General features: G+C 54.4%; 1 protein-coding gene across 1 annotated transcript in view; it reads right to left on the reverse strand.

The window, feature by feature from the left end:
- BCL11B (B-cell CLL/lymphoma 11B) overlaps positions 1-14,921 on the reverse strand; it is a 90,730-nt gene extending 75,809 nt beyond the window's left edge. The window contains 2 exon segments of the mRNA NM_001297633.1: positions 1,184-1,552; positions 14,864-14,921. Of these exon segments, the coding sequence (NP_001284562.1) occupies positions 1,184-1,552; positions 14,864-14,921 (427 nt within the window).

Here is a 26,395-nt window from a genome sequence, read left to right on the forward strand (position 1 = left end):
CCGCCCAAAGCCTCAGCCTGTCCAGCATCTCCACTGGCTTCCAGAACCAAAACACAGCGCAGACGGATACAGAGTCTTCCAGCCGGCCCCCCGGCAGCACCAGCAGGGACCCCGCAGGAGAAAAGGTCCCCTGACAAAGCATTTATGGAGCCCCTGCTCCAGGTAACACGAGAAGGAACGAGTCTGGGACCCCGCAGGGGCCACAGTCCACTAGCAGCATCTGAACCCTGGCCTGCACATGCTCTGATGGCGGCTGGCTGCAGGACAGGCTGCCGCTTCCAGGAAACAGGCCAACCAAGGCCCACAGCTCAGAAGTGTGAACCGGAAGCAAATACTCTGGGCTGCACAGAGCGCGGGCTCCCTAGAAGAGGCTCCGGCCTGCCATGGCTGTGGCCGTGGCCTTGGCCAAGGCTTGGAGAGAAACTCACTGGGGTGAGGAGAGCTGGCTGGAGGAGGCAAGCTCCTACACCTGTTCCACAGGAGGTAGGAGCCAGGCATCCAGGTGGCCGGGAGTGGGGGCTCCTGGGGACTTGCCCAGGCCGGCCCTAAGATCAGGCAGTACCAGAAGGGTCCTCGGAGACCAGGCCGGCCCTAAGATCAGGCAGTACCAGAAAGGTCCTCGGAGACCAGGGGCCTAGCCTCTCTTTGTGCAGATGGGAAACTGAGGCCAGAGAGCAGAGGGGCAGGGAGGGCTCCCAGCAGGCACCACCCACATGCAACGTCTCATTAAGCCTCCCAACGACCCCAACCCCGGTGACAGGGGGTCTCAGCAGCTCCATCTCACAGACAGGGAAACCGACTTGTCCAAGGTGTGAAGCACAGATTCCAAGCCATGACGGTCCAGATCCACAGCCAGAGACCAAGCCGAGAACACCCGCAAAGTGAAGGCCAACTAGCTTTCCGAACTCCCACCCTGGATTCCTGGATCACACCCCACAAGGGAGCCCACGACCAACGACAGAGCAACCATCAGCCCGCGGGGCCGCTCTGAGCCCCACTCCGGCCCGTCTCCTCCTGAGACCTGGATGGCGGCCCCTGGGCCAGGGCGAGCCCGCCTGGTGGCCCCATCCGGGGGGTCCTTGGGCCCTTCGAGCACCGACACCCTGCAGAGCGAGGGGCCCAGGCGGGCGTGGGACCCGGGAGATGGCTTCGGCAGCGGCCGGGCGAGCCCCGCGTTCCATACCTGCCATGTTCTCCTGCTTGGGGCAGATGCCTTTCGTGGGCGAGAGCAGGTGGTCATCTTCGTCGGGGGTGACCTGGATGCCGATCTCCACCGGCTCGGACACCTTCCTGAGCTCGGAGCGTGAGGAGGGCGGCGGACTGCCCTTGTCCAGGCCTTTGTCATAGCAGGCACCCAGGCTGCCGCCACACTGCTTCTTCTTGTGCTCTATAAAAACCAGGATGTCCCCCAGGGGGAAGTTCATCTGACACTGTCCGCAGGTGAGCAGGTCAGGGTCGGGGCCTGCCACCATCAGCCCCAGGCCGCTGGGCTCTTCTATCTCCAGACCCTCGTCTTCTTCGAGGATGGCGGCCTCCACATGGTCAGGTTCTGCTGGAGAGAGAAAGGGGGAGGGGAGGGGGGCAGAGAAGACAAGATGGGCTTAGGCGGCCACAGGACCCGTCGCTCCTTCCAACCCGTCCCCCCCAGGAGGCAGGGCCCCCGCCGCGCGCTGCCGAGAGGTCACCACCACGTCCCTCCCAGGACCCCTGCATGCCACCGATGGGCAAACCAAGGCCCCAGGAGCCCACTGCAGCTCCCAGAGGTTGTGGCTTCAGCAGTGCAGATCTTGACGGCTCTCTAGTTTATTTCTTGCCAATTTCACTCTCAACATGGCGTGCGGGACACACACACACGTCCACGTGCACATATGTCCACACACAGCCTGGTTTCTGGCCCAACCTGGCAGGCTCAGCTAGGGAGATATCCCTGAGACCCTGCGACATCTGGGTATCACCGGGAAGCTCTGAACCCCCCGCCTCGACGTCCAGGGAGCACCCCAAACCAAATACATTGAGAGCCACACATCAGGCTGCTTTTTTTTTTTTTTTGAAGATTCCCAGGTGATGCCGCTGGGCGGCCAAGGCTGACAACTGTGAGCCAGAGCTGTTTCTCCCTGCGAGCTGCCCTCCCCCGTCCCTCCCCCTTTCATTCACGTCCTCCCCCATTCATGAGCGGCCTGCTCGCATTCCCCTACCTGCGCCCTGGTGGGCACATCAGACAAGGAAACCGAAACTCAGATGGGAGGGCAGCCGAGGGAGGGCCAGGCCAGGCCTTCCGAGAGAAAGAAGCCCACAGGCTCCGAGAGCAACAAGTGACGGGTTGGTTCAAAAAGAAAAACCCAAGGAAAGAACAACAACCACAACAACAACGCGGGGAAGAGACGCGATGCAGCAGGCCGGCCGGCTGAAAGGGGGAGCTGGCTTTCCTGCCACACGCTCTGCTCCTGGTCAGACGGCCACTGCTTTGTAGATGTTCCAACACTCGCCCACTCCCCCCCGGTCCATTTTTTGCTGGTTGGTTTTATTTTCAACTCCCGGAAAAAAGAAAGAGGAGAAAATAATCCTTCAGACGCCGCAAGCGTTTCTTGGCAGATGACACACCACTCTTTCAATGGGCTGTACATGTTCATATTTCTCTAGCAGCCCATATATTTCTTTCTTTCTTTCTTTCTGTTTTTTGGTTTTTTGGTTTTTTGGAGGGGGCAGGGGACCCAAATATTCTGAAGCGAATAAATGCCTCCAAAAGCAGCGACCCCCTCGGGGGGAAAGTGGGAGACGCGGCCGCCGAAAGTGTCATCATAAGGGGAGCAGACAGCGAGGCTGCCTTGTCCTCCGGGTCTGAGCCAACTCCGGGTGGAATTTTTCGAGAACAAATGTCGGTAGCCGTGTAGGCAGCACAAGGGGCGGCGGGGTCTTCGGAGGGGCCAGCCAGAGGTCTGAAACCCGAGGAGGCAGGTACACTTGACGTGGTGTGGCATTCAGGAAAGGCTAATGAAAACCACAGGACAACAGAGGGAAGAACCGAGGCAGAGGCAAACACATTCCCTGGCAGTGAAGTTATGGACGGGCCAGCGCCAAAGAACAGATAATTTAAGGAAAAAATTCTGTGGCATCTTCCATCCTACATGGAAATCACTGCTGTGTAGTTTCTGAACACCAGCTTCTTCAAGGCCCGCGAGGGTCCACGCCTAAGACTGGGTGGGGGGGGTAGACGGCACAGGACGTGCAACACGTGTGTGAGCTGGGCGTGTGCGGGTGGGTGCGCAGGTCTTGCGGAGACGGGACGTGACAATCTGAGATCCCCCCTGTGCTCCCAGAAAAGCCACCAGAGCCCTGGTAGCCCGCGTGGAAAAGGCGGCAGGACAAAAACACCCCACAGATGAGGAAATCCGAAAGCCCTCGTCTGCGTACCTCTCACAAAAAGAACCTATAAGGTAAGAGAAGCAGTGGGCACAAAGGCGGCCCGAGGAACCATTCATTACCCTTGAAAAAGAAAATCGGAGTTGACTTGAAAACGGAGTTGGAAGACAATGCTACATAATTAATTTACCAATTTATTTTATGAAAAGATGCTTGGCCAGGCCTTCAAATGTAATCACAACCCTCACACCCAACAGTGGTTCTAGGGGGGACTGGGTTCCCGCGAACGGTTTGTCAGAACGTAAAAGGTAATTATTCGGTGCCTCTTTTTCCCTTTAATGATCTAACATTGAGCAATACTGTTTATATTGAAAAGCTCGCACCTTTAATTACCAATTACATATACATAATTTCAGAGCCAAAGGAGAGGGCTGTGAAAACAGTTCTTTAGAAATATAAGGATGTATTGTACGCCATTTCCAGAGAAGGAACTCTAATACATAGGAGGAGGATGTCAAAATATTGTTTTGTTAAAAAAGAGAGAGAGCGCGCGAGAGAGAGGGGCACAAAGGAAATGAGCTAAAAAGCAAAAAGGGACAAAATGAAATCGAGAATTCACATGAAACCGGGGTGAGTCTGTGAGAGGGAGGGCGGAGGTCTCGGCCCTCCGGAGGGGGCCTGGCACCTGGCTGCATCCGTAAGGGCATCTGATAAAAAAATAAACAAAGACAACAGCTCATCCAGCCACATCCCAACTGGATCATCCTTTCAGAGAGCAGGGAGGTGTTTGCCGTCGTCTAATTTCATCTTTGGTTTCCTCGTTTGGTTTTCCTTTGGTTTGGCTTTTCATTAACTTTTTCAGCCGGCTTCGTCCGTCCTTTTTTCCCGGTGGGAGTTCTGCGATGCAGGAGCAGCTCCTCTTTGCTAGGGGGCTGGAAGCTACCTCATTTCAAGTTTATTTTCTCACTCGAAAGGAACAGAGGCTACTGGAGAAATTAGCAAAGGACAGGCAGGCCTGTTCGCAAGTGTTCCTCCCTCTCTTCCATCTTTTGCTGAGGACTCTGTACCAGCGCGTTTTCCTTTTTCCTCCACCCCCCCCCCTTCTTTTGGTAACATCTGGTATTCTTTCCTTTATTTGGCAGTCCCTGCCTTTTCGCTTTCCTCGTGCAGCAAGCCCTGTGAGCCCCCGTAATTGAGTTTGAAAGTATCCGAAGCCGTTCACTGAGCACAGGTCTGATTTCTGCCTCCAGCCCCCTCGCAGCCAAGCAGCCCGGGCAGCCGGCCTCTGCGGAGGGCCCGGATGGGCAGACAGCCCTGAACTGGGCCCCCCCACCCCCTCTCCAGACCCAGGCCCGGCTCGCTGCCTCCGCCAAGGATGTTCAGGAGGAGAAGACACACCAAAACCTCTCCCCACTCCCACTTGCAGTGTTGAAAGTCAGACTCCCTAGGATGACAGGGGACATTCTCCCAACGCCCAGGAGCTCGGCTTCCTCTTCCCGCCCCAGGGGGCGGGGAGCTCTGAGCTGCTGCTGGAGGCATTTGCCAGGAAGGGAGCAACGTCACCCGCCCCTCCCCAGGGTTCAGGCAGCAGGGTCACCCTGAACCCCCAAACTGTCAAACTTTTAGGTCAGACCAGGGGTGGGGGGGACCAACACAGCTTTACTGAATCTCATTCTCAAGGCTGTCGGAGACACCCCCCAAGGACGGGCTGTGGTTTCATTTCCGCTGGCAGGCGGATACCGAGCTGGGCGTGTGGGGTGTGCGCGTGCATGTGTCTGAGTGTGTGTGTGTGCGCGTCCCTTCTTAGAACCCTAGCTCTGATGGAAGAAATAAAAGGAGAAAGAGCCACCTGGCCAAGCTCAGAGATGGGCACAGTGAGATGGGCCTGCCCCCACCCACCCCCCAGAGCCCTCCTCCCTGTGTCCCGCGACCACCTGGCTAGGGCCCCGCAGCCCCGCACAGCCTCAGAGAACCGGGCCTCTGCGGTGACAGGCAGGATGGCCCAAACTGCCACCCAGAGACAGAAAGCACCAGGAGATGGAGAAGCCACATACAAACAAAACAGCCTTTGGAATTCCCAGATCCCACCAACCAGCCCCCGGGGCTGCCCTTGCCTGGCCCACTCAGGCTTCAAAAGAAGACGACCAAGGGGCAGTATTTTTCCCCTGCGCTGATTTCCGCTTTCGTGAAAAACTCCCCAAGTGTCAGGCAGCCCCGGAAAACACTGCTGCCTTCACTATTCCGAGCCGAGGAAAGGAGAGGGCTTTCTGCTAAAATGTTGGACTCGTTAAGAGGGAAAATGAATGAGGGCAACAGACAACTTGTTTCGATGTCAGATGCCAGGCTGAGGTGGGTTCTTTCTGCCACGTGGAATCCCAAAGCACGTGGACAAATGTATATTTACCCATATGCACACGCGGACTCTGAGTTCATGTTCTTTTTACAACAAAACCACATTTAATTTACAAGCCTAGGCCTCCTCCCGGCTGCTAAATGCATTTAGAAGCAATGAAATCAGGGTTCACAGATAATAATGGACACTGTTGTTAAGTGGCTGGGGAAGCACTTGATCCTGACGCCAACTCCTCCAAGCCTCAGCCTGGCTGGGAAGGAATTTGGGCAGAAGACAGAAATGGAAAAGGCACCATGAGCTCCGGCCCGGCCGAGCAGCCCACAGGCCCCCAGCAGCTGCAAAGGCTTAGCAGCCTTACCTGGCCAGCGATTTCCTCGCACGCTGGGTCCCAAGGGCCCCACCCGCCCCGGCTCCTCCTCCAACAACTGCCCCTGCACCTGCCCTTGGGGGCATTCCAGCCAAGGGGCCGGCCTCCTGCTGTCCCCAGAGCACAGCGTGTGTGTCCGGCTGAACACACAGCCCCCGTAACCCGGCACTGATTCAAACCCCAATCCCTATCTTTAATGGCTAAGCCACAGACCAGGAGAAGGAGATGTCCAATTAGGGTCTCCGAGGGTGGTGGGGGGGGATGGGTAGGGGAAGGATGTGGGCGGAGGGGTGCCAAGCTCTCCAAATCGTGTGCCACCAACGTCACAGCCACCATGCTATTTGTACGCGTGTTTACAAGAAAGGTTCAGCAAGCTTCCACACGCCGGAGCTCTGCATCCGACTGGAGACTTTTACACCTGCTTGCTACGAAGCCGGGGCCTTTGCCAGCCAGTCCAGGCTCACCAATAATCTGCAAAAGGATCTTCTCATTCTCCTCCCGGTGAACGCGCAGGGAGGGAGGGAGGGGCCGAGACCCCTGTGACACCTAAACGCCACCCAAACACGCACCCGACGGAGCACAACACTTTCTGAGCTGCCAGCAATTTTTAATTTATTGGATCCAAGAGAAAATAACCATCATGGGGAGAGGGGGGTGGGAGGGGGGAGACGGGAGAGAGGAGGGGTCAATTCTTGGTGGAGAAAATAATCTAGACGAGATGACGCTGCAAGCACGACAGGAGGCTTTACGAAGTTCTCTGCACACAGGGCCCGGCAGAGGGGTCGGTCAGACGTAACGGGGGAGCCTCGGCCTGGCCGGGCACTTGTTCCCAGGGAGGCCCTCACAGGCCGCGAAGAGTCAGGGCGTGTCCAAGGGTGGGGGCCACAACCCGGGTCCGGCCCCATGTGCCCACCAAACTCCTGCCTCCGTCCCCTCCCAGACTTGCTGCCCTCCAAGGAGACGGGGCGGAGGGAGGACTCCGGCCCCTTCCGGATGCCACATCCCTGGAGGTCCAGGCCCTGAGCCTCCCTGAGACCCTGAAAGACCACCCCCCCAGCACCCTCAAATGGGCCGGAGGGACAGGAGCCCACGAGGCCCCTGCCTGCTCGGTGCCAGACACAGCACACACCTCAAGATGAAATATGCAAGGTCTCTGGCATCAGGGCCGAGAGAAGGGTATGGGGACTTCTGCGAAACATGGATTTCGCTTCTTCCCATGAAAAGGACCCGGGGTCTGGCTGGCTGGGCCTGCAGGTGGGGATTCCTGACCAAGGAGAGGTTTGGGGTGCAGGCAAGACCCAGCCAGTAGGCTCCAGGCAGGGACTTCCGAGGCTGTGGCGAGCTCCCCCAGAGACACACACATCTTCCACGCCCCCAGCCTGGTTTCAGGATACTTGGGCAGATCAAAACCAGCTCCCTGAAACACACCACAACTTGCTCACAGTCTGTGAGCCCCCTCTCCCCGCTCCCCCACGGCATCCATCTCTCCAGATCCCCCAAAACTGAGCTCCGGAGACGAGAAGCAGGAGCAAGACCCAGGGAAGAAGAAAAGCAGCGTTCAGGTATATTCCCAGAGCCCAGCCATGACGACAGGGTTTCTAAGGAAAAAAGAAGGTCAGGCCCATGATCCCAAAGAATGGAGTGACCTCTGTTTTGATAAACAAAATAGTTCTTTAAAGAAAAAATTTATCACTCCAGAAATCCTTCTAAACACATTCAGAAGATTCTGTAAAACTGCAAACGCCTTAAAGCTTCAGAGACACAAGGGGGCCCATAATGATGCGATATAAAAGCATCCTTTGAGGCTCCACAAAGAGATTTGTTTTATTTAATGCTGTGCGTTTGCAAAGGTGCCACACAGAAGGAAAGAAGGACCCCACAAACAGGACTCCAAACTGCCTGCCTTTAACTGGAGGAGCTTCTCGGAGGCTGACAGAAGACTAGCAAGGACCGAAGCTGCTTTCAACATCTTATTTCCAGGGTAGACATTTAAACATGGTCCCCTCCCTTTAAAAGAAAAAAAATCTCAGGCGTGCATCCATTTCTAAGGTACACGTTCCTCACAAGAACCCTGGCATTCAACTTTCCTGAGTCCTATCCGCATGTTGTTTTGGTCGAGAACTCGTTAGAACATTCTCAGATGGGTTTGTATTTCAGCGGTTCAGTCGACGGGGGTCATAAAAATGTTGTGTAAAACAGAGGATTTTTTTTTTTTCTAACTTTCAAGTTACCTAATTTTGTGTGGTCTGGGTTTTCATTATCATAAAAGAGCCCAGGCTAGCTAATGCAACACCCGAGGAGATTATCAGCTGCCTGGGAAAAAAAGAAATAAAGAATGAATTTCTTGAATTTCAGCAACTACACAAAAGACTTGCATATGTCAAAATGCCGGACGCAAGTCCCCGTGAATGTAGGACCATTAATCAAACCGCGATCTGGTGTCACTTTTGCCCGTAAAAACGATGCTGTCCCCCTCACCCCCCTCCCTGGCTCGTGCAGAAGACGCAAGAAGTATGTCCCTCTGCTTTCATGTCTCTCCAAATACGCTGCTCGCGGCACTTTTTATACACGCCTGGGGAAAACGACCGCTCCTAGGGGGGCGGTCAACAAATGCCTTTTCTTGAGGAGGAGGGAAAAACTCTCAAGTTCTCCCTGACTTGGTTCCCTGGGAAGGAAGAAAGCTTCGTGGGATGGGAAGCAGGGGGTGGGGGACCCAACACCCCCCACCCCAGGCCCCATCATGAGTCAATAAAGAGCACCGGAAAGTGACAAAGCCAGACGCAGAGCAGCTGGGGGACACAAACATTCACTCCTGGTATTCTTCTGTGCCCGCTCCCCAAGGGGGGAGAAAAAAAAAATGCCAGTCGGCCTAAAGCTGACACCATCTTCGGAGAAGGATGCTGGGCGGGCATCCCTAACTAGACGAGGCGGGACAGGGCACCGTCCCCAAAGAGCACTGACTTTCCCTCGTCCTCCCAGGTGTGATGACAGCATGAAACCTCGTCCCAAGTCCTTGGAGAGTTTCAGCTAAAGGTGGATCTAACCGGACAGCCAGAGGGGCCTTCTGTAACCCAGAGCAGACGCAAGGGATTGTGCCCAAAGGTCAAGAACCACATCCTCGACCCCATCTTTGCCCCGTATCTGCCCTTTTTTTTTTTTTTTCTCCTTCAAACACTGCCCTCTCTGTGGTTCCCTCACAGCTGGTAAAACTCCCCCAAGTTCCAAGGCAAAGGATTGGGGATTTCTGAAATGAATCTGTGTAACAGTTTCCTGCAGGCCAGAGGCCACTGCCCAAGCCCAAGGCTTCGAAGTGACAGGGACGCTTCCTCTCTGAGTTGTCAAACGCGCTCTCGCTGCTGCAGTATGCTTACCACCGGCTCGATTCAAACTGTCAATGAAGTAGAGAGATCATCAGATAAATGGCCGGCCCTCCGTCCTGGGAAGTGAAGGCTCCTTCTCGGGCTGATGACAGCGCCAGGCTTTTGTCTGACCTAATTTATTTCTCTTTCAGGTTAGAATAAAGCACTCCTTTCCTGTCGCCGTGGAACCTCCTCTGCCCAGATACTGAACTCAAGCGTGAGACTCAGGGTTAACTGTGCTGTCTGCAGATTTCTTGAACTTGGAGAAGAAGACGTTAGAGACGCAGAAATCTGGTGATCAAAAGCACACCTATTCCCCCGCACGAAATGACACGGTTAGGGGAGACACGGTCTCATTAAAAGCCATCGGGTAAGGGCACCCTTTGGGGTGAAAGGTATTAGCCACGCTGGGTCTAGCAAGCATATACCCCTTCCAAACCAAGTTGCACGTGTTATTCGAGTTGGCATTTTATCTCTTTGGGGACTGGTGCTATTTCCCTTAGTACAGAAGGAACATGACCTAATAAACGGAATGGAGAAATCCAAGTGTTATAAAATCTGAGCTGAAAGGATTGCCATTCATCAAGCTGTTTTAGATACATGACTCTCCCAAAGCAGCGATTCTCGGCAGAGCCCTGGGTCAGTGACATGCACCCCAGGAAGCAGCAAAATGAGGTGCCCTCTTCCCAGACCCCCTCGCCCCAGCATGAGTGTCTCAACGGCCAAGTGGAATTTTCAGAAAGTCAAGACCACAGACTAAGGGGGGGGGAAACACCCGTTCAAAACTAACAATTGTTAATTGTTTCATTTTTTTAAAACAATGAAAAGGAAAGAAAAAGAAACTTGCCCTCATCTGCCTCGTGAGGGCTTGTAAATCAATGCCCATAGCTTGAAAATAGATTTCTCAAACTTATATTCTCATTCTGTCCTGCTCGAATCTCTGCAGGAAAATCAATATTACAACTTCACACTTAAGACATTTTGCAGCAACGTAAACTGCTTTGGCGGCTGATGGAAGCCGGATCCGGCCCCTCGCACGGCGGCTCCACGGATGACACGGGCACCGAGCTCCCCCTAGCTGCCAAGTGGTGCCAGGCGCGGCTGGGCGTTGCAGCCTTGCCATCAACCCAAAGCCAATTCAACTGAAAGTTTATTTTGGAAAGTATTTTATCACAACAAGCAACAGAGAATGCAAAGCGACGGGGAAAAGAGATGAAAAGGGGCAAGGGAAGGCTGGTGTGAGCCGCGTGCTAAGCCCAGAGACAGCGCCAGGAGCTTGATGCAGAGAAGGCACGAGCAACCTGCGGGCTCGGTCTGCAGTCAGCAACTGATCTGGAAACGGTTCTGGCGAGCTTCTAGCTCACCTGAGACAAAAATCTCATTACTGTCCAATGCACCCGAAGCTGGCCCTTCCTTCGGTCACTAAGACCCTTCGGGTCCTGCACCACGTTCAGCAAAGCCTCACCACCCAGCCATTTCCCCCTCTCTCCACGTTCCCAAGGCCGGCTTCACCAAAGCAACTGCATTCACTCCAGCACTTAAGAAATTACTCGTTTTCGGTTGTGAAATATTTGGAAGGCCAGACAAAAATGGCCAAGGCCAAAGCACGGACAGAGAGCAATCTCCTGCCCTCAAAACAAACAAACAAAAATGAATATGCATCTGCACATAATATTTGGGAAAGGAAAGACGACCCCTTTAAAAATCTTCCGGGTTGTTAAAATATGCTCATGGCTGTTTTCTCTCAGGTGTGAATTACAAATGAATAAAATCAGCCTGGATAACACCTCTGATGAACACATCTTTATTCTCCCTCAGAAGCAAGGCAGCTGACTTCTGTCACACTTTTAATGATACGGGGTTCCCTTCTGTGCACAAGGACACAAACTTCACTCGCCCCCACCCCCCACCAAAGGAGAAAGAGGGGCCCGGGGTCTTGGGAAATTTATCCGAGGCCCAGTTTTGAAAGATACGCAGACCCGAGCTATGGGAGGCCCTGGTGAGTTCACATAATGCTAAGCACAGCGGCCTTCAAAACCTCCAGCTACGGCCAAACCTAATTTAAAAGGCAACCATGGAATTAACACAGTTAGCCTAACTTCCGCGTCAAATCTTGGGTCTCGGGTTGTTTTGCAAAAGCGTGAATTCCGATGGAAGATCACTAATCGTCCAAGGAAACTTGGTGGTGGCTGGCTGAACACGCACCTCCATGGGCTTGTGTCATCTACCACCGGCTCCACTTCTCCTCCTCCGAGAGCCTCAGAGCTCCCGTGTGGACCAGAGATCCTTCGCCTCTGCGCTCAGCCGGCTCCCAGCCCCAGCCTCTGCCTGGCCAGCCACTGCCCCTCTTCCTCCCCTCCTGACAAGTGTCACTGTGTTGTGTGGTGTTTGTTTGTATTCATAGCTGGGGCTGTCCTCTGGTTTTAAAAAGCCAGATCCATCTGGGTCAAACGTTGTGAAACAAACCAGAAGCCTAGGGCTTCATCCCCAGCTGTCTCCCACCCCCTACCTCCCTGCTCCCTCTTCTCCCGGACCCTGTCTGTACATCTAACCAGCTCATTACGGCGCCCTTCTCTGACTCCCCCTCCAAGATTATCCACGCTGCGTGTTTCTCAGGCCGTCAGTTATCCTAAGTTGCATCATCATCTTTAAAGAACCTGAGGCCCGGCGGCGGGCTGCCACCCAACTGAAGACAACCGCTTTCTTCTTTCACATTTAAAATCTAAAATGGGAGCCTTGCCTCCCCCCTCTCCCCCACCCCCCCATCAGGGCTGTGACAGCACCCATGTTGCTGGCCAGGGCTCCAGAGCACCCTAAGGCCACGACGCCTGCATCCTTGTGAAGAGGCCCTGCAGCCTCAAGTGCATCCAAAGCTTGCCTTTCCCCTGCCTGCACCCCCATCCCCGGGTGACACAGGACAGACAGAAAAGCCAGCTGCTGTTGGATAATAAATAGCCTTGTCTGAAAACTGGTTGGACCACTCTCCCTGCTTAAGCCCCTGCACATGCCCTGGGCTCCGGGTGCCCCTGCGAGGAGGAGGCGACGGGATATCCCTGGCCCTCTGGTCTCCTTCTCCCCACCTCTCCTTCCCTGCCCCTGCTTCAGCGGCAGCCGGCTTTCCAGCACCACTCTGAGCAAGGCTGAGAGAGCGTGGAACAAATGAAGGACGGAAGGAGGTGACACCCCTCGCCCCCCACGGCCAGCTGCCACCAGTCCTTCTGGCCAGGCCTTTCTCCTGAGGTCCCAGGAATATGCCAGAAGAGGAGAGAGCAAAAGCAAAGCAAACCTACCTGCTTCTTTCCCCCCTTCCACACAACTGCAAACACTCCTGGCTTCTTTGCTGCTGTACCAGCTTGGCAATGCAGCCCCCCCCCAACAACTCCCCCTTCCCGGACCACCCCCACCCCCCAACATCCCCCTCCTCAAAAACAGCCCTTGCAAATATACAGAGGCTACGTGGGGCAAATTGCCTCCTGGAGAAATTAGGCGTCTGCAAGCACAGACATTCTAACAGCCACTCCACCATCTGGGGGGGGGGGTGGTAGAATAAGCAATTGCTAAGGCTTGGTAAAGGACAAAATGTCAACTGGTGAAAAGGACCTTGATCAAACCAGGCTCAGATCTGGTTGCAAAACATTTTGTTTTAAATGCAACCAGCGAACCTTCTTTGATGTTAACAAGGGTGCAAAATCAAAGCGAAGGCCTCTTCCCTCCCACCAAAAAGGCAGCCCCTCTCCCAAGGCAAGCCCACTTTAATAGCTCTTCCCCTCCCCAAAAAATAATAATAAACCCACAAATTCTTACTAATGTATCTGCTGTAACAAAGGAGAGATGGCAGCAGCAAAGGCTCCGAGCAGATGGCTCCTATGCTGGGTTTTCAGGGGAGGGGAGAACCCCTTTATATATTTATTTATTTATTTAAATTTTTTAAAATATAACATAAATATTCGGCTCTCGGCCGCCCCGCCGCCAGTCCTCGGCGGCGGCTGGGCGCGCAGCCCTCTCCAGCTCCCCACCAGCAGCCCGGCCCCAGCCTGACGAGGTGCTCCAAGGATTGCAAGGCACACAACCTGCCCGCGGTTTCGATGGCACCCAGAGGATGTTTTATTTCTATTGCAATTTTTAAAAAGAAAGAAAGGTTCGAAGATTTAAAAAAAAAAAAAAAAACAGGAACGGCGACCCAGGCACCACGAGAGAAAAGACCGCGGGGAAAGGTTTGCGCGCCGCGAGGCAGCGGCCCCGCGGGCTGCGGCGGGCGGGGAGCGCCGCGAGCCGACCTTCGCCGGTGCAAGTGTGCAGGCACCCGGGCGAGCTCCCCTGCAAACCCCGTACCTGGCCCGCTCTCGCCAGCTTCTTCCCCGTGCCTAAATAAACCCAACTGGGGCGCTGGAGGCTGCTGCGTCTCTGCCCCGCTGCCTGACTTTGCCCGCCCCGCCACTTGCTTGAAATCCACACGATTTCAGACAGTGGATTTCCACGGCGACCTGCCTTGTTTATTTAGACAGGGAAGATGAAAGCTCGGAGATAGGAAGATGGGTAAGAAGAGATTGATAGGTCTCTCTCCTTTTTCCTTTTTTTTCTTTCTCTCTTTTTTTTTTTTTTTCTTTCACTGTTTTCCAAGCACATCCCTCTTCCCACTTCTAGCTGACAACCCTTTTTTCCCCCGTGTTGGGGATTTTTCACCAGCCCCCGATGCCCCCACCTTTTTTGGGGAGTGGGGGAAAGAAGACAAGATCATCCCAGGAGACGAACGGAGGTGGGGAAATGGGGGATGGGGGTGCAGGAGCCCGGCAAACAGCCGCGCAGCTGGATTCTTTTGCAAATAGCAAGAGGAGGGGAGAGAAAGGCGGCTGCGGAATCCTAGGACCAGCGTGGCCGGCGCCCTGCCTGGCCGGGTGCAGCAACCGGGACTCGGAGCCGGCGGCCGCCCCTCGCCCCGCGTCTCCCCCAGGCCTGAGCGCACCCCGCTCTCCTCCGCCCGCGCCGTCAGCGCGGACCCACGCGCTCGCCAACTTTTCCCCACTTCCCGGCTCCCCCCTCCCCCTCCGCTCCCCCAGCCCCCTCCCCCTCCTCTCCAAACCCCGCCACCAGCGCCGCCGCCGCCACACACGCCGCTCGGAGGGGCGAGCGTCCAGCCGGGCTCCGCGCGCACACACACACCTCCTCCAGCCTGCGCGCCCCCTCCCCGGCCCGAAGCCCGCTCCGCAGGCCCCCGAGCCCAGGGCGCGTCTGACTGCACGGCGCCCCGACTCCCCCGGCTGCAAAGAAACTTTCCTAGGGCCCCCGCCCCTCCTACCATGCTCTGGGCCGACGCCGCTGCCTCTGCGAGCCGCCCGGGCCACCGGCCCGGCGGCGCCCGGCTCCGTGTCCCCAGCCCCGGAGCCCCATCCTCCGGCCCCTCGCGCGCACGCCGCAGACACTTACGGGTGATGAGCTCCCTCTGGGACAAGTGCTGCGGGTTGCCCTGTTTGCGGCGGGACATTGCCCCGGCATCTATTCTGGCATCGCCCGGAGAGCTGCACTGATGGGGGCGCCGGGGGAGGGGGTCCGAGCCGCCGCCGCTGCTGCTGCCGCTGCTGCCGCCGCGCCGCTGCCGCCGCCGCCGCCGCCGCCGCCGCCGCGCCTCCTCCTCTGCCCCGGTTGGTGTTTTGGTTTTTTTTTTTTTTCCCCTTCCTCTCTTGCCCTCTCTTCCTTCTCTTCTTCTTCTTTATTTTGCTCTTTCTTCTATGCTGTTTTTTGTTTTGTTTGCCAAAAGAAAAAGAAGAAAAAAGAAAAAGAAAAATCTCTCGATCTAAAATAGGAGAAAGGCAAAAAAAAAAAAAAAATCTGTTGCTTGCCGCGGACTGGCTGGTTTCTTTAAAAATATATTCTTTTGAAGGAAAAAAAATCGCTTACACTTCTTCAAACTGCTTGGCCTCCTGGACTTCCAAATGTCTTCTTGAACTTAAACCGGATTTTGCACCGGCTCCTGACACTTTCTTTCAGGGTCTGGTAGGTGGAGAGCGCACTTCTACCAGGAGGGGGGGGGGGGAAGGGGGAAAAATGCAAACAAATAAAAAATAAAAGAAGAAAAGAAAAAGAAAAAAGCAAAGAAAACTTGGGGACTTGTCTCGTACCCCCTCACCCCGCCCCCTCAAAAAACCCAAAGCAATGTAGAACTGCCCCGGTTCGGTTGTTTCTGGGTTTTCTGCGGGCCGCCTGTTTTTTTCTCGGAGACTGACCCTTCCGAGGCTCTGGGGGGACTCCAGGAGCTGCTCCTTCCCAGTTCACCTGGCAGGCTGGCGCCGGCCGGAGAGGCTGCCGGGTCCCCGCGAGCGCTCCCCAGCGCTCCCCTGGCGCCGCGGGCCCGGGGGGAGCTGGGCTGAGGGGCCGCTTGCCCAGTGCGCCTGGGTCGGTGCGGGCGCGGACTGGGAGCTATAGATTGCAACGTGAAGATGGCGGAGTCCGGGTTCTCTGGGAGCTCTCGGTCTCTCTATGGCTGGGGCTGCCTCTGTACAATGGGATAAAATTCAAGTTCAAGTGCGGACGTGACGTTTAATCTGCACTAGAGACAAAAAGACCCAGAGAGTCGGAGCACTGGGGGCGACTAGCGGTGGCTTTTTAACATTGTACCCTGTAAGAGAACAAGAAAGCACATACACACACACACACACACACACACTCGCGCGCGCGCGCACACACACTCACACACACACACACACTCGCCCGTGCGCACACCCGCTGTCCAGGCCGGCCACACGTGCAGCGTTTTTGTGGCTCTTCTCCCTGCGCACTGACAGCGCAAAAGGGAAGGGGGGGAGAACGATGGGCAGGATATTTTTAAATAAAAGAAAATCCTCTCCATCCCTCCTCCCCTCCAGGGAGCAGGACCCCCTGAGAAGGGGGGCGGAGTGCGGTGTGCGTGGAAGTAAGTGGAATTAACACAAGTCCCCACCCACTCATCTGAAAGCCTTTTCGGACTGGGTGGGGAGGAGTAGATGGCTGTGAATGAGGGTTGGGGTCCCCACGGGGACTGGGGGGGGGGTTGGTCATTGCTTCATCTCCCTAGAAAAGTGGCTTGGTTGTTTTTACTTTTGTTTCATTGAGGGGTCGAGGTTAAACTTCGCAAAAGTGTCTCCATATAAATCCTGATATTCCAAACTCTGGGAGAGCGAAGTGGACAAAATAAAAAGAGACTAAGAGGAGATTAAGAGCACATGGGGGGGCGGGGGGGATGTGAGACCTTGTGTGAGTCCCACTTGGGAAGGAATGCTCCTCCGAATCTGTGAGTTCCCTCCACCTCGCCCCCACTAACTCCTGGGGGTCAAACACCGGCCCCACCCCCCAACGCCGAGGTCTGTGGCAAGCGCGGGGGTGAGGGGGCAGGGGTGCTCCACGTGGGAGAGATTCTTGAACATGGTGACCCCACAGTAGGTTTGGCTGGGTCTTCGAACACACTCGTGTGGGTGACCCCCCCCAGGTCCCCCGGTTCCCTCCCACCTCCTGACAAACGCTGCGTGCGACCTGGATGTAACGCCCCCCAACCCCAAAGCTCCTCCGCCCAGGGCAGGACTTGAAATCGCCGGTCAGACTGGGAAGGACGCAGCTGCCGTGTCAGCCGTTTCATCTCCCGGCGAGGACAAGAGGAGTTGTGGGGGCCTGTCGGTGGCCCGGGGACAAGGCCAGGCCGCGGGCCGCGTGGACATCCCCCGCCCTCCCTGTCTCTCCCCAGGCCGCGGCCAACTTCATCGGTTCCGCGACCTGACCTCCCAGCTGGGCGCGCCACGCGGCCGGCCCCCTCGCCCTTCCCAGGGTTTCCCGGGTCTGGGCCGGGAGGCGGCCAGGGCGGGTCGGGGCCTGGCTCAGGGCTGGGCTTCGCCCGCGAGCCCAGCTGCACCCACCCCACCCCGCCCCCAGGCCGGGCTCCGGCGGCCTCGCGGGAGCGAAAGGCTGGGCCGTGACGCCTCCGGGCGCGCGGTCTCCCTCGGGGCCTTTTCCGGGGGGGAGCAAAGGGGAGGGTGTTCGCCCCCAGGGTCTTGGGTGGGGCGACGGCACCTAGAACTTAACAGAGCGCAGAGCCCGTGAGAGGAGACAGAAAGAGCTCCCTGCCCAAGCCACCCCTCGCAAAAATAATAACAATAAAATGTGCCCTAGCATGCAGTTTTGCGGACCGGGCTGCAGGGTCGGCAGACGAGCGAGCGGGCTGGAGACTGGGCGGAGGGGGCGGAGTGGGAGGTGCGGCAGGGCGGGCGGAGAGCGAGTCGGCACCCCCCACACACACACACCCCGTACCCCGGACTGCAGGCTGCTGCCCACCGCCCGCCACCCACACCCCACCTCCACGTGGTCCAAAGTGTAGAAGCACCGCCCTCTCCTCCCATCCAGCCCCACCACGAAAATCTTTCCAGGAAAGGGGCCTAAGTAAGAAAAAAATGCCACACGCACCTTTAATAAACTTCTTAGGAAAACCATAAACCGGACAGCCCAACTCGCCCAACATTCTTAAATTTGGGAGAGAGGGTAACTCTCTTTCTGGGAACTGGCGATGTGAAGTCCAGAGAGGGTTAGCGCCCTGCCCAAGGTCACACAGCGCAGGGGGCTCAGGTCTGGACTCCAATCGTCACGGCTTGCCTGCCGCCCCGCGCCGCCTGCGCTCCGGCTTCCGAAATCCCGGCATGCGACCCTCACCCTCCCAGGGTAGATAACAAGGACCGGGGACCCGGTCTGTGGCCGGAGAGAACAGGGCAGACCCTTCTAGAACGGGGGCCCCGCTACGGACTTCGCAGGGCGCTCGGGGGCCCTGGCTGCAGCTGCCAACTTGTGCGCGTTCGGGCGGCGGGGTCTGGAGAGGGGGCATCCCCGCCCCACCCCAGCAGGAAGTAGCGGGCAGGGGGCGGCGCGGGCCGCGACTGACCCGGGGAGCACTTCCTCATTGGCCCCGCGCTGCCCCGACGGCGGGAACAGGGACGCGCAGGCGGGCCGGCGCAGGGCTGGACAAGCCGCCGCCCGCCGGCGCGCTCCACCTCGCGGCAGCCGGGGAAAGGCTGCCCTGCCCCTGCCCAGCCCTGCGCTGGCCCCTTCGCCCTCCTCCTCCTCCTCCTCCTCTCGGGAGTGGCGGCCAGGCGCAGGCAGCGAGCGATCCCAGCTGCCGCTCCAGTCTCCTTTTTTTCCCTCTGCCCGTCTGGCACGGGCATCATTAGCGCTGAAAGCTGTTAATGTCTGGTCTCACAGCTCCCCCTTTAGTCTTGCTGTGCTCCCTGTCTCGCGTTCCAAGCCGGATCAATAGCCGCCTCTCCGCCGACCTTGACCTCTCCCTCGACCCCTCCCGGCTCCGGCAGCTGGCCCACACTAATGTTTCCCCACTCTCTAGATGCCCAGACAACCGGCAGGCGGGGTGGGAGCCGGGTGGCGGATCTCGGGCCAGAGCCTCGTCCCTACACCCTCCTTCAGGACCCCTGGCAGGCAGGCTGTCCAGGACCCTTCTGAGAAGGTTACTGCGCGCGCGCGCAGGCGCGCAGGGACAGACACACACACACACACACACACACACACACACACACACACACACACACACACACACACACACCCCACTCCTTGATCAAGCCTTTGTTTAGAATAAAAGTCACTCCTGTCCCCCAAAGGGGGGGTACAAGTGCTTAACATATGCAAATATGAGGGGAAAGTGCAAATACAATGTGGTCCTAAAAGCCACCAGTACTTCAGACTCTTCTCCAGCACCTGCTGCAGGCCTACTATGTGCCCAGCCCAGAGCCAGGAATCAGATGGAAAGGAATGCCACATTTTCTGTACGATCTTTGAAAAAAAAAAAAAGTCAACAAGCTTTTTGAACTCACAACTATTTCCCCGGTTTTCTAGCTGCACAGTAGTACATTCCAGCAAATAATCTCTATATTTTTCAGTCTCCTTAAATTTCTTTATTGAGGAATAGTTCGGAAATCATAAATCATTTTATCAAGCCAGAGTGCATTTTTATTAACCTCGTGTGGGGCTCTGATTCCCTGTGTGTGCTGCACCGAACATGCCAGGTAGTGGGGGCAGATTACACAAGACATGTGACTCTCAACCCAGGCTTCTTGCTTAAAATTCTCTGAACAATTCTCAAGACTTATCTCTTAGCTGAGGTGAGGCTCTCTTCGAGATTCTGCAATGTTATCTTTCCCTTCTGAGCTGTTGTGTTTTACTTTATGTCTTTACCCCCCAAATTGGAAAGAATCGAGATGAACAGCATCAGTAGAAATGGGAACTTCCAATATTTCTGCAGAAAGAAAACCGACTTTTCATTTGTCTCTTGAAACGCTGATCCACCCTCTAAAATGGAGTCAAATAACTCGGTAACAATATTAGCCACACATCTTCCCCAATTAGCTTGGGCTTCTTTTCCCGTGCTTTAAAAAAAAAAAAAAAAAAAAAAAAATCCAGGCAAATAGAGGGCAAGCCTTTTCACATTCACAGCAAACTGTCTGTTGATTTCTATTCCTCAGCAGCCATAAACACTATTGACGATGAAGATGAGGATAAATGAAATACATCCATCAGATGGGTGGATTGACTTGTTTTAACCTTCACGAGGAAACCGCTATGGACATACCAAGCTCAACATGTGTATGTACATATTAATAAGGCTCCCAAGATGGCCCTTATCTCCTTCCTTCCTTTTCTAGAACCTCCAGGCGCTGTCAAATCCAGAAGCCTAAAAAGACAAAAGAGGCATGTTAAGCTTCCTGGCATATCTTCTAGAATTATTATATGTCATTTCTGAAAATTACAGCAAATTTCTAGGAGCCATAAGCTCTCAATTAAAGCTTTGCTAGATTTGGAGGCGTTTTTTGCATTGTCACCTTAGAGCAGAGGCTGGACCTCAAAACTCGCCTTTCCAATAAGTGTTAGGTTGATTCTTTCCAAGTACTGAATTTAGCAGCATTGCTTTTGTTAAAACATGACATCATGGGCACCTTATTTGTTTCTGCAGTAACACTTGGGCTTGATAACGGTAAGAGAGTTCTGACTATTGCTTAACTACCCGAAGCCTTTAGCTCTAGGAAATCTGAGAGGCATCTTTGCCTGCTGTCTTAGAGCTGCAGCCTGCAAGGGGTTAAACCAAAGTCACTGTTCCTGATTCATGTATTATTTTCCTTAAAAAAAAAAAAAAAATACTTACCCAGCTCTCCGTATATGAAAAAGACTCACACCCACATGGAATGTTCCTAGCTTTGTCCCTGTCATCAGAGATGATATTGAATGGCTCAGTACGAGGGGATCTGGAACTATTTCTACAGCTTTTCTCACCTCATTTGGAATTTTCTTGCCTTGCTAATTTTAATTCTTTAGTTGAGTCATCAACTCAAATTTGGTATGGAATTGGCATCACCCAGTTGGTCGACTTGGGGGAAAGATTGTCCATGAAGAGGATCGGTCTCCACGAAATGCCCCCACCCACCCCACATACCCAGAGATCTGAGTGCTGTGAGGAGTGTGTGTGTGTGTGTCTGTGTGTGTCCGTGTGTGTTGTACAGAAGGGGTCTCTCTCCTGCTTTACATCTTGTCACCAAGTCTCCAAATTGTCCATCTGAAGTTGCAAAACACACACATACACCCCCCCCAACACACACACACACAGGCGAGGTTGAATTCTGGGGTCTAGTGACCGTCAGTCTACCCGATTTAGAGCACAGACGAGAAAGGGAGTTAAAATGCTTCCTTTGGGGAAAGAACTGGAATTCAGAAGGGAATTTTCAGTTCAGTTCCAACTCTGGCTGTCGGCGGCTGTCGTCAGAACTGGCGCTACTGTGAGGTGTCTGCTGATAGGAGACGGGGAGAGGCCGGGGATGGAGGCTTTTGCCATCACCTTCCTAACAAGGGTTTTATGAGGCTGCAAGGATTAATTAGTTTGTATCCTTAAGCAGTTCAAGGAGGAGGAAGTTTCCGCAAACGCGAAGCTGGAGTTGTATACGCATCTGACTCAGTTGTGGGCTCTGCCCCCCCCACCCTCCCCATCGCAGGCTCTGAAACCTCCTGCCTGTGCTGTGATGCGACAAAGGAAATGGTGAAAGGGAAGTGAGGGGGAAGCACTTGCTTAGGGAAGAACAGAGGAGAGAAAGAGGCATGAGTCAGGCCAACAACCCTCCGAAAAGCAAAGGCACCGCCAATGAGGCTGCTGCAAGGGGGCGCTTACCCCCACCCCCCCCCCAAAAAGAATACACCTAAAAACTGGCCAACGCCTTGTTTCAGATACGCCTTCCAGAGCTGGAAAAGACAAGGGGATCTGGGAGAGCTCATCTGTTGTTCCGTAGTTTTAGAAACAGCCGCATATGCTTTCCAGTGAATTCACAACAGAGGTAGTGTGTATGCTAGAAAACACTGAAGGGTCGTTCCTGCTATTGAACAGAGGAGGGTTCCGAGTGTGCACGGCCAGCGTTTGTACTGCAGACACAGTATCGGAAATGGAACAGAGTACAGTACGTGGAAGTTATACAAGTTCTTCCACTGCGTGCATCCGAAAACCCTGCATCTGCTTGAAGGCAGACAATTTACAAGGCTTGACTTACAAGGCAGACAACTTGCTACAACAAAAGATAATTAATGCTGCCCAGGGAAAACTGAGATGCTGAATTGCCCTGCCTTCTGGTATTAGCTCAATCCGGGTCCTTTAAAAAAAAAATATTTCAGCACTATTTTCAGCCTTTCGGGGTTGTTGAAACAACAATGGCTCCTAAAATATGGATGTGGCAATAACGTTTCCCATTTGAACTTGGGACCAAGCCCCTCTGCTTCTCTCGAGCTCTCCCTCCCTCTCTCCCTCTCTCTCTCTCTCTCTCTCTCACCTGTGTCCTGAAATGGAACGCTGCCCAGGAGCACAGACACCTGTCTCCAATGATCCACCCTCTAGACAGGCCGGATCTATGGTTGATTTTTTAACATCCGAATTTGGACCTCTGGATTCCAACGCATAGATTCATCAGCTGTTGGGACGTCGCACAGGCATCTGCAGTTTCATTATTTCTATCTGCTTAACAGGAACAATTAGAGAGCTGAAGAGTGAGGACGCCTGCTTGGGGACCGTTTCGGTATTGTACCCAGACCACACATTCCGGCTGGGAAGGAACACAGTAATGTATAAAGCATTAGTGGATTTAACACCCCGCGTTGTGTTTGGGGAATCGAATTGTCAATGCTTCTGGCAAGAACTCATACTCCAGTTGAAATCTATCAAACACCTTAATTAGCTCCGGGTACCTAAAGGCACCCAACCCAGAGGCAAGGTGGAAAGCAGGAGACCAAAGACCAGAGCGGCACAGAGGCGGCCCGGGTCTCCCTGAGCGCCCCCCAGGACCCCGTGGCCTCCGTTGCAGGACCGAGATGTACGGGGCCACCAAGAGAAGCCCGACAAGCCCCGCTCTCACCGTGGCAGCCACGGGGGATGAGATGGAGAGTGTTTGGATGGTTTGATGGGTGTCAGCTCACAGGATGGGGAGAGGCCACCGTGACACGAAGCCGTTGCTGACGGTAACCAAAGCCTTTTTCTCAGCCAACCGTTCCACCTGGACCTCTGCACAAATTATTGTTTTCAATTACCACCTGTGTATTCCTTCCCATGCAACTTATTGATATAAAATTACAGCTACACCGGTATAAATAAGTTATGCTGCAGTTGTAAAATGGAAGAAATTTTGTTGTAGCAATTATGTTCAGCAAGATGACAAAATAAATTTCCAGAGCTGTGCCTGCAGTAACCTGGGGAATTTAAACCTCATAATTTCCATTCATTTCAGATAATTTGGAGTAATTTCTATATGTAATAACTTTGTAATGAAAAACACAGCGGTACTGAAGTGATTTCGCTCTGTTTTTTTCTCCTATAGTATACATGGCACAAAATAAATGATAAAAATAATATTTCCTTTTTATATGTGTGTGTGTTGAGTAATTCCTTCAGCAAAAAAATCATAAACTAATACCCAGACTAAATCTCTGTCCACAAAATGAAAAATAAATTGAGTTAAAGAAAGTGGAAAAGTATGAAAGGCTTTGGATGTTTTATTGTGACTTTATTGAATTGTCTTATTCTCAGGTTGCTTCTGATCTCCGAAGGGTTACACTTCCCAAGTAAGGGGTGAACACAAGCTGGCCCCCAGATTCCCAGGAGGGAGCCGCAGGGAGACCCCCAAAGCTAGAATACCCTGGGCAGGTGGCAGTTTCTCCCCCAGAAACCGTTAGGAAAGGCGGTCTCTCCTGGGATAAGCTGGGCTGTCCCCAGTTGCTGCTTTTCATCAAGGTCTTTAACGGCAACTTTCTCTGCAACTGGAAACAACTTATTAGGCTTGGCAGTGGTCACGTAGGTCCTCCTTTAATTAAAGACCTGGCGTGGTGACGCTGCTTCCCTGGCTGCCCGCGCCCCCACCCCCCACCCCATGCCCTGCCCCACCTCTGACACCCGCCATGGATGTGCACAGCCCCCCATCACCCTGCGTCATCTGGCGGAAGCTCCCACTGCGTTGCTGCAAGAGGTGACAAGGATCACAGCAGCTGCGTTAGCTCCCAGTGCAGTGCAATTAGCCTCTGCCGCCAGCGCCCATCAAAGGTTTCCTCCCAAAGAAAAATGAGGCTGGGTCTAGATGAGTCATCTCCCCCTAAATCCTGCCTGCCAAGAGGGAAGGTCAGACCAGTTGTCAGCTCCCCCCCAGCCAGCGGAGAGGGTGGCCTCCTGCCTCCAACTCGAGTCCCGTACCCCGCCCACCCTGTGTTTTCCTGCCCCTTCGAGCAACCAGGGGTGCAGACATGAGGTGTCTGCTGTGTACTGGGCACTCACTGGCTGGGTGGTCCGGGAAGAGGGAAGAGGGGAGAGCGCTTTCCCATCTCAGCCCAGTGACCGCCCTTGTCACATGGGCTCCAGGGCACCTGGGGGCTGACCCGCTAAGCAGAGGAAAGGGGACATTTGGAACGTGGTAGGCAATCCCTGGCAGGTAGCATTCAGTCCACAAGCACCACTGTGACTCGTCATTTCAGCAACACACAATGATGGGTGCCTGCCACGTGCCAAGCACAGTATGGGGCACCGGGGTCCTACGATGGTGCTCTATGTGGGGTTATACCCAGCTGCCTCGTTCAGACAAGCCTGGCTTTGCCACACCACCCCTGCCCCAAGGACCATGTGCGGTACAGCAGTTACAGGACTGCAGTAGCGTAACACAGCCCACGGAAGAGACTCGAGGCCGTGCATCCTGCGTGCTGTAGGAACAAAGGAGCAGGGGGCAGGGGTCCTGGTCACAGAGCGCAGAATCCCTCCCAGACCTCGAGGCCTGCTCAGTCAGAGAGAGACTCACTCTTGTCCATCGACAGAGGGGTGGATAAAGAAGACGTGGTACCTATACACAGTGGAATATTATTCGGCCCCCAAAAAGGAATAAGATAATGGCATTTATGGCAACATGGATGGACCTAGAGATTATTGTACTAAGTGAAGTAAGTCAGACAGTGAGACACAAAAGTCATATGCTGTCACTTAGATGCGGAATCTAAAAAAAGGATACAAAGAACTTCTTTGCTGAACTGACTCACAGACTTTGAAAAACTTATGGTTACCAAAGGAGACAGGTGGGGGTGGGCAGGGGGCTTGGGATGGAAATGCTGTAAAATTGAGTTGTGACGGTGGCTGTACAACTATAAATATAATAAAATTCATTGAGTTAAAAGAGAGAAAGAAGCTCACTCGGTTTATCTTCTCTAATCCCGAGGAGAAAAGGACCTCCGTCCCCAGGAAGCCCAAGGCCAGCAGTGCTGAAGCAGGGCCAGAACCACTGCCAGGTTTGTTTCTGGCGCAACCACGCCACCAGCCTCCACCCAGGAGTCCCAGCCCTCCCGCCAGGAGCAGCGCGTGTAGCTCTAGATCAGCAAAGCAAAGCGAGCGCAGCCTGGGGACCCAGGGGACCCAGGGAGAAAGAAAAGTTGAAGAGAAGCAAGGATCGGGTGAGTGGAGGAGATGCTGCCTGCCCCCAGTGGGGACTGCGAAATCCAGGAAAGCATGACCGTGACTCTGAAACCAAATAATCCAGGCAGAGAGGAATGGGGGGAAGGGGCAAAGATAAAGACATCCAGGGATGCTGAGTCTCAGAAAGGCCTGACCAGAAGGAAGGGGCTGGAAGTGCAGACAGAAGGGGTGGGAGTAGCCAGAAAGGCCTGCCGGCTAAATTTTAGGACAGAAAAATCCCTACGATTGGTGGCAGAAGGCCTAGCTCTTTCCCTTCCCTGACATGAGTCTGTCCTTCCCGCAGCCTTGTGAGATGTGCAGGGCAGGTGCAAGCATCTCCCAGAGGCACGGGGGTCGAGTCCCTGGCTGTTTGCTGGGAGACCTCAGGCGAGCTGCTTCCCTTCCCGGCATCCCCAGTCCTCCTACGTTACATCCAAGGCTCGGGCAAGGATTACATCAGATAATCTACCTGAAAGCCATGCCCCCGCCCCAACACAGGGCCAGGCACGTAGTAGGAATGTAACAAATTATAAGTATTATTCTCATCATGCGGAGGCCTGATGCTGAGGCCAAGAGGAGATTCGTATCCAACCCAATCTATGGAGTATACCTGAGCTTTTCAGTTCAGGAGGGAAAGGCATGATTCTCCCTGGATTTAATTCATGAGCACATTTAACACATGTTGATGAAGCCCCTACTGTGTGCCAGGGACCAGGCTACCCTCTGGGAAGACCCAGAGGAAAACATCTTTATCTGGAAGCAGGTTTAGAGCACATCGCTGGACTCTGAGCTCCTCCAAGCAGACAGTGGAATCAGCCTTTTCTCCTCAGCCTGCGACAGGCACATAGTAGGTGATCAAGGAGCAAGACAACAAGACCTAATACATCTGCACGGGGGCCCGGAAAAAGCCAAGCCTGCAGAACCAAGGCTGAGAAGACACCCCTTGGGGTGTTTGCGAGCGTCATCTCGGCGACAGGGACCAGAGGCTCACC

The sequence above is a fragment of the Sus scrofa genome, chromosome 7 (genome assembly GCF_000003025.6).
Source record: "Sus scrofa isolate TJ Tabasco breed Duroc chromosome 7, Sscrofa11.1, whole genome shotgun sequence".
NCBI lineage: Eukaryota > Metazoa > Chordata > Mammalia > Artiodactyla > Suidae > Sus > Sus scrofa.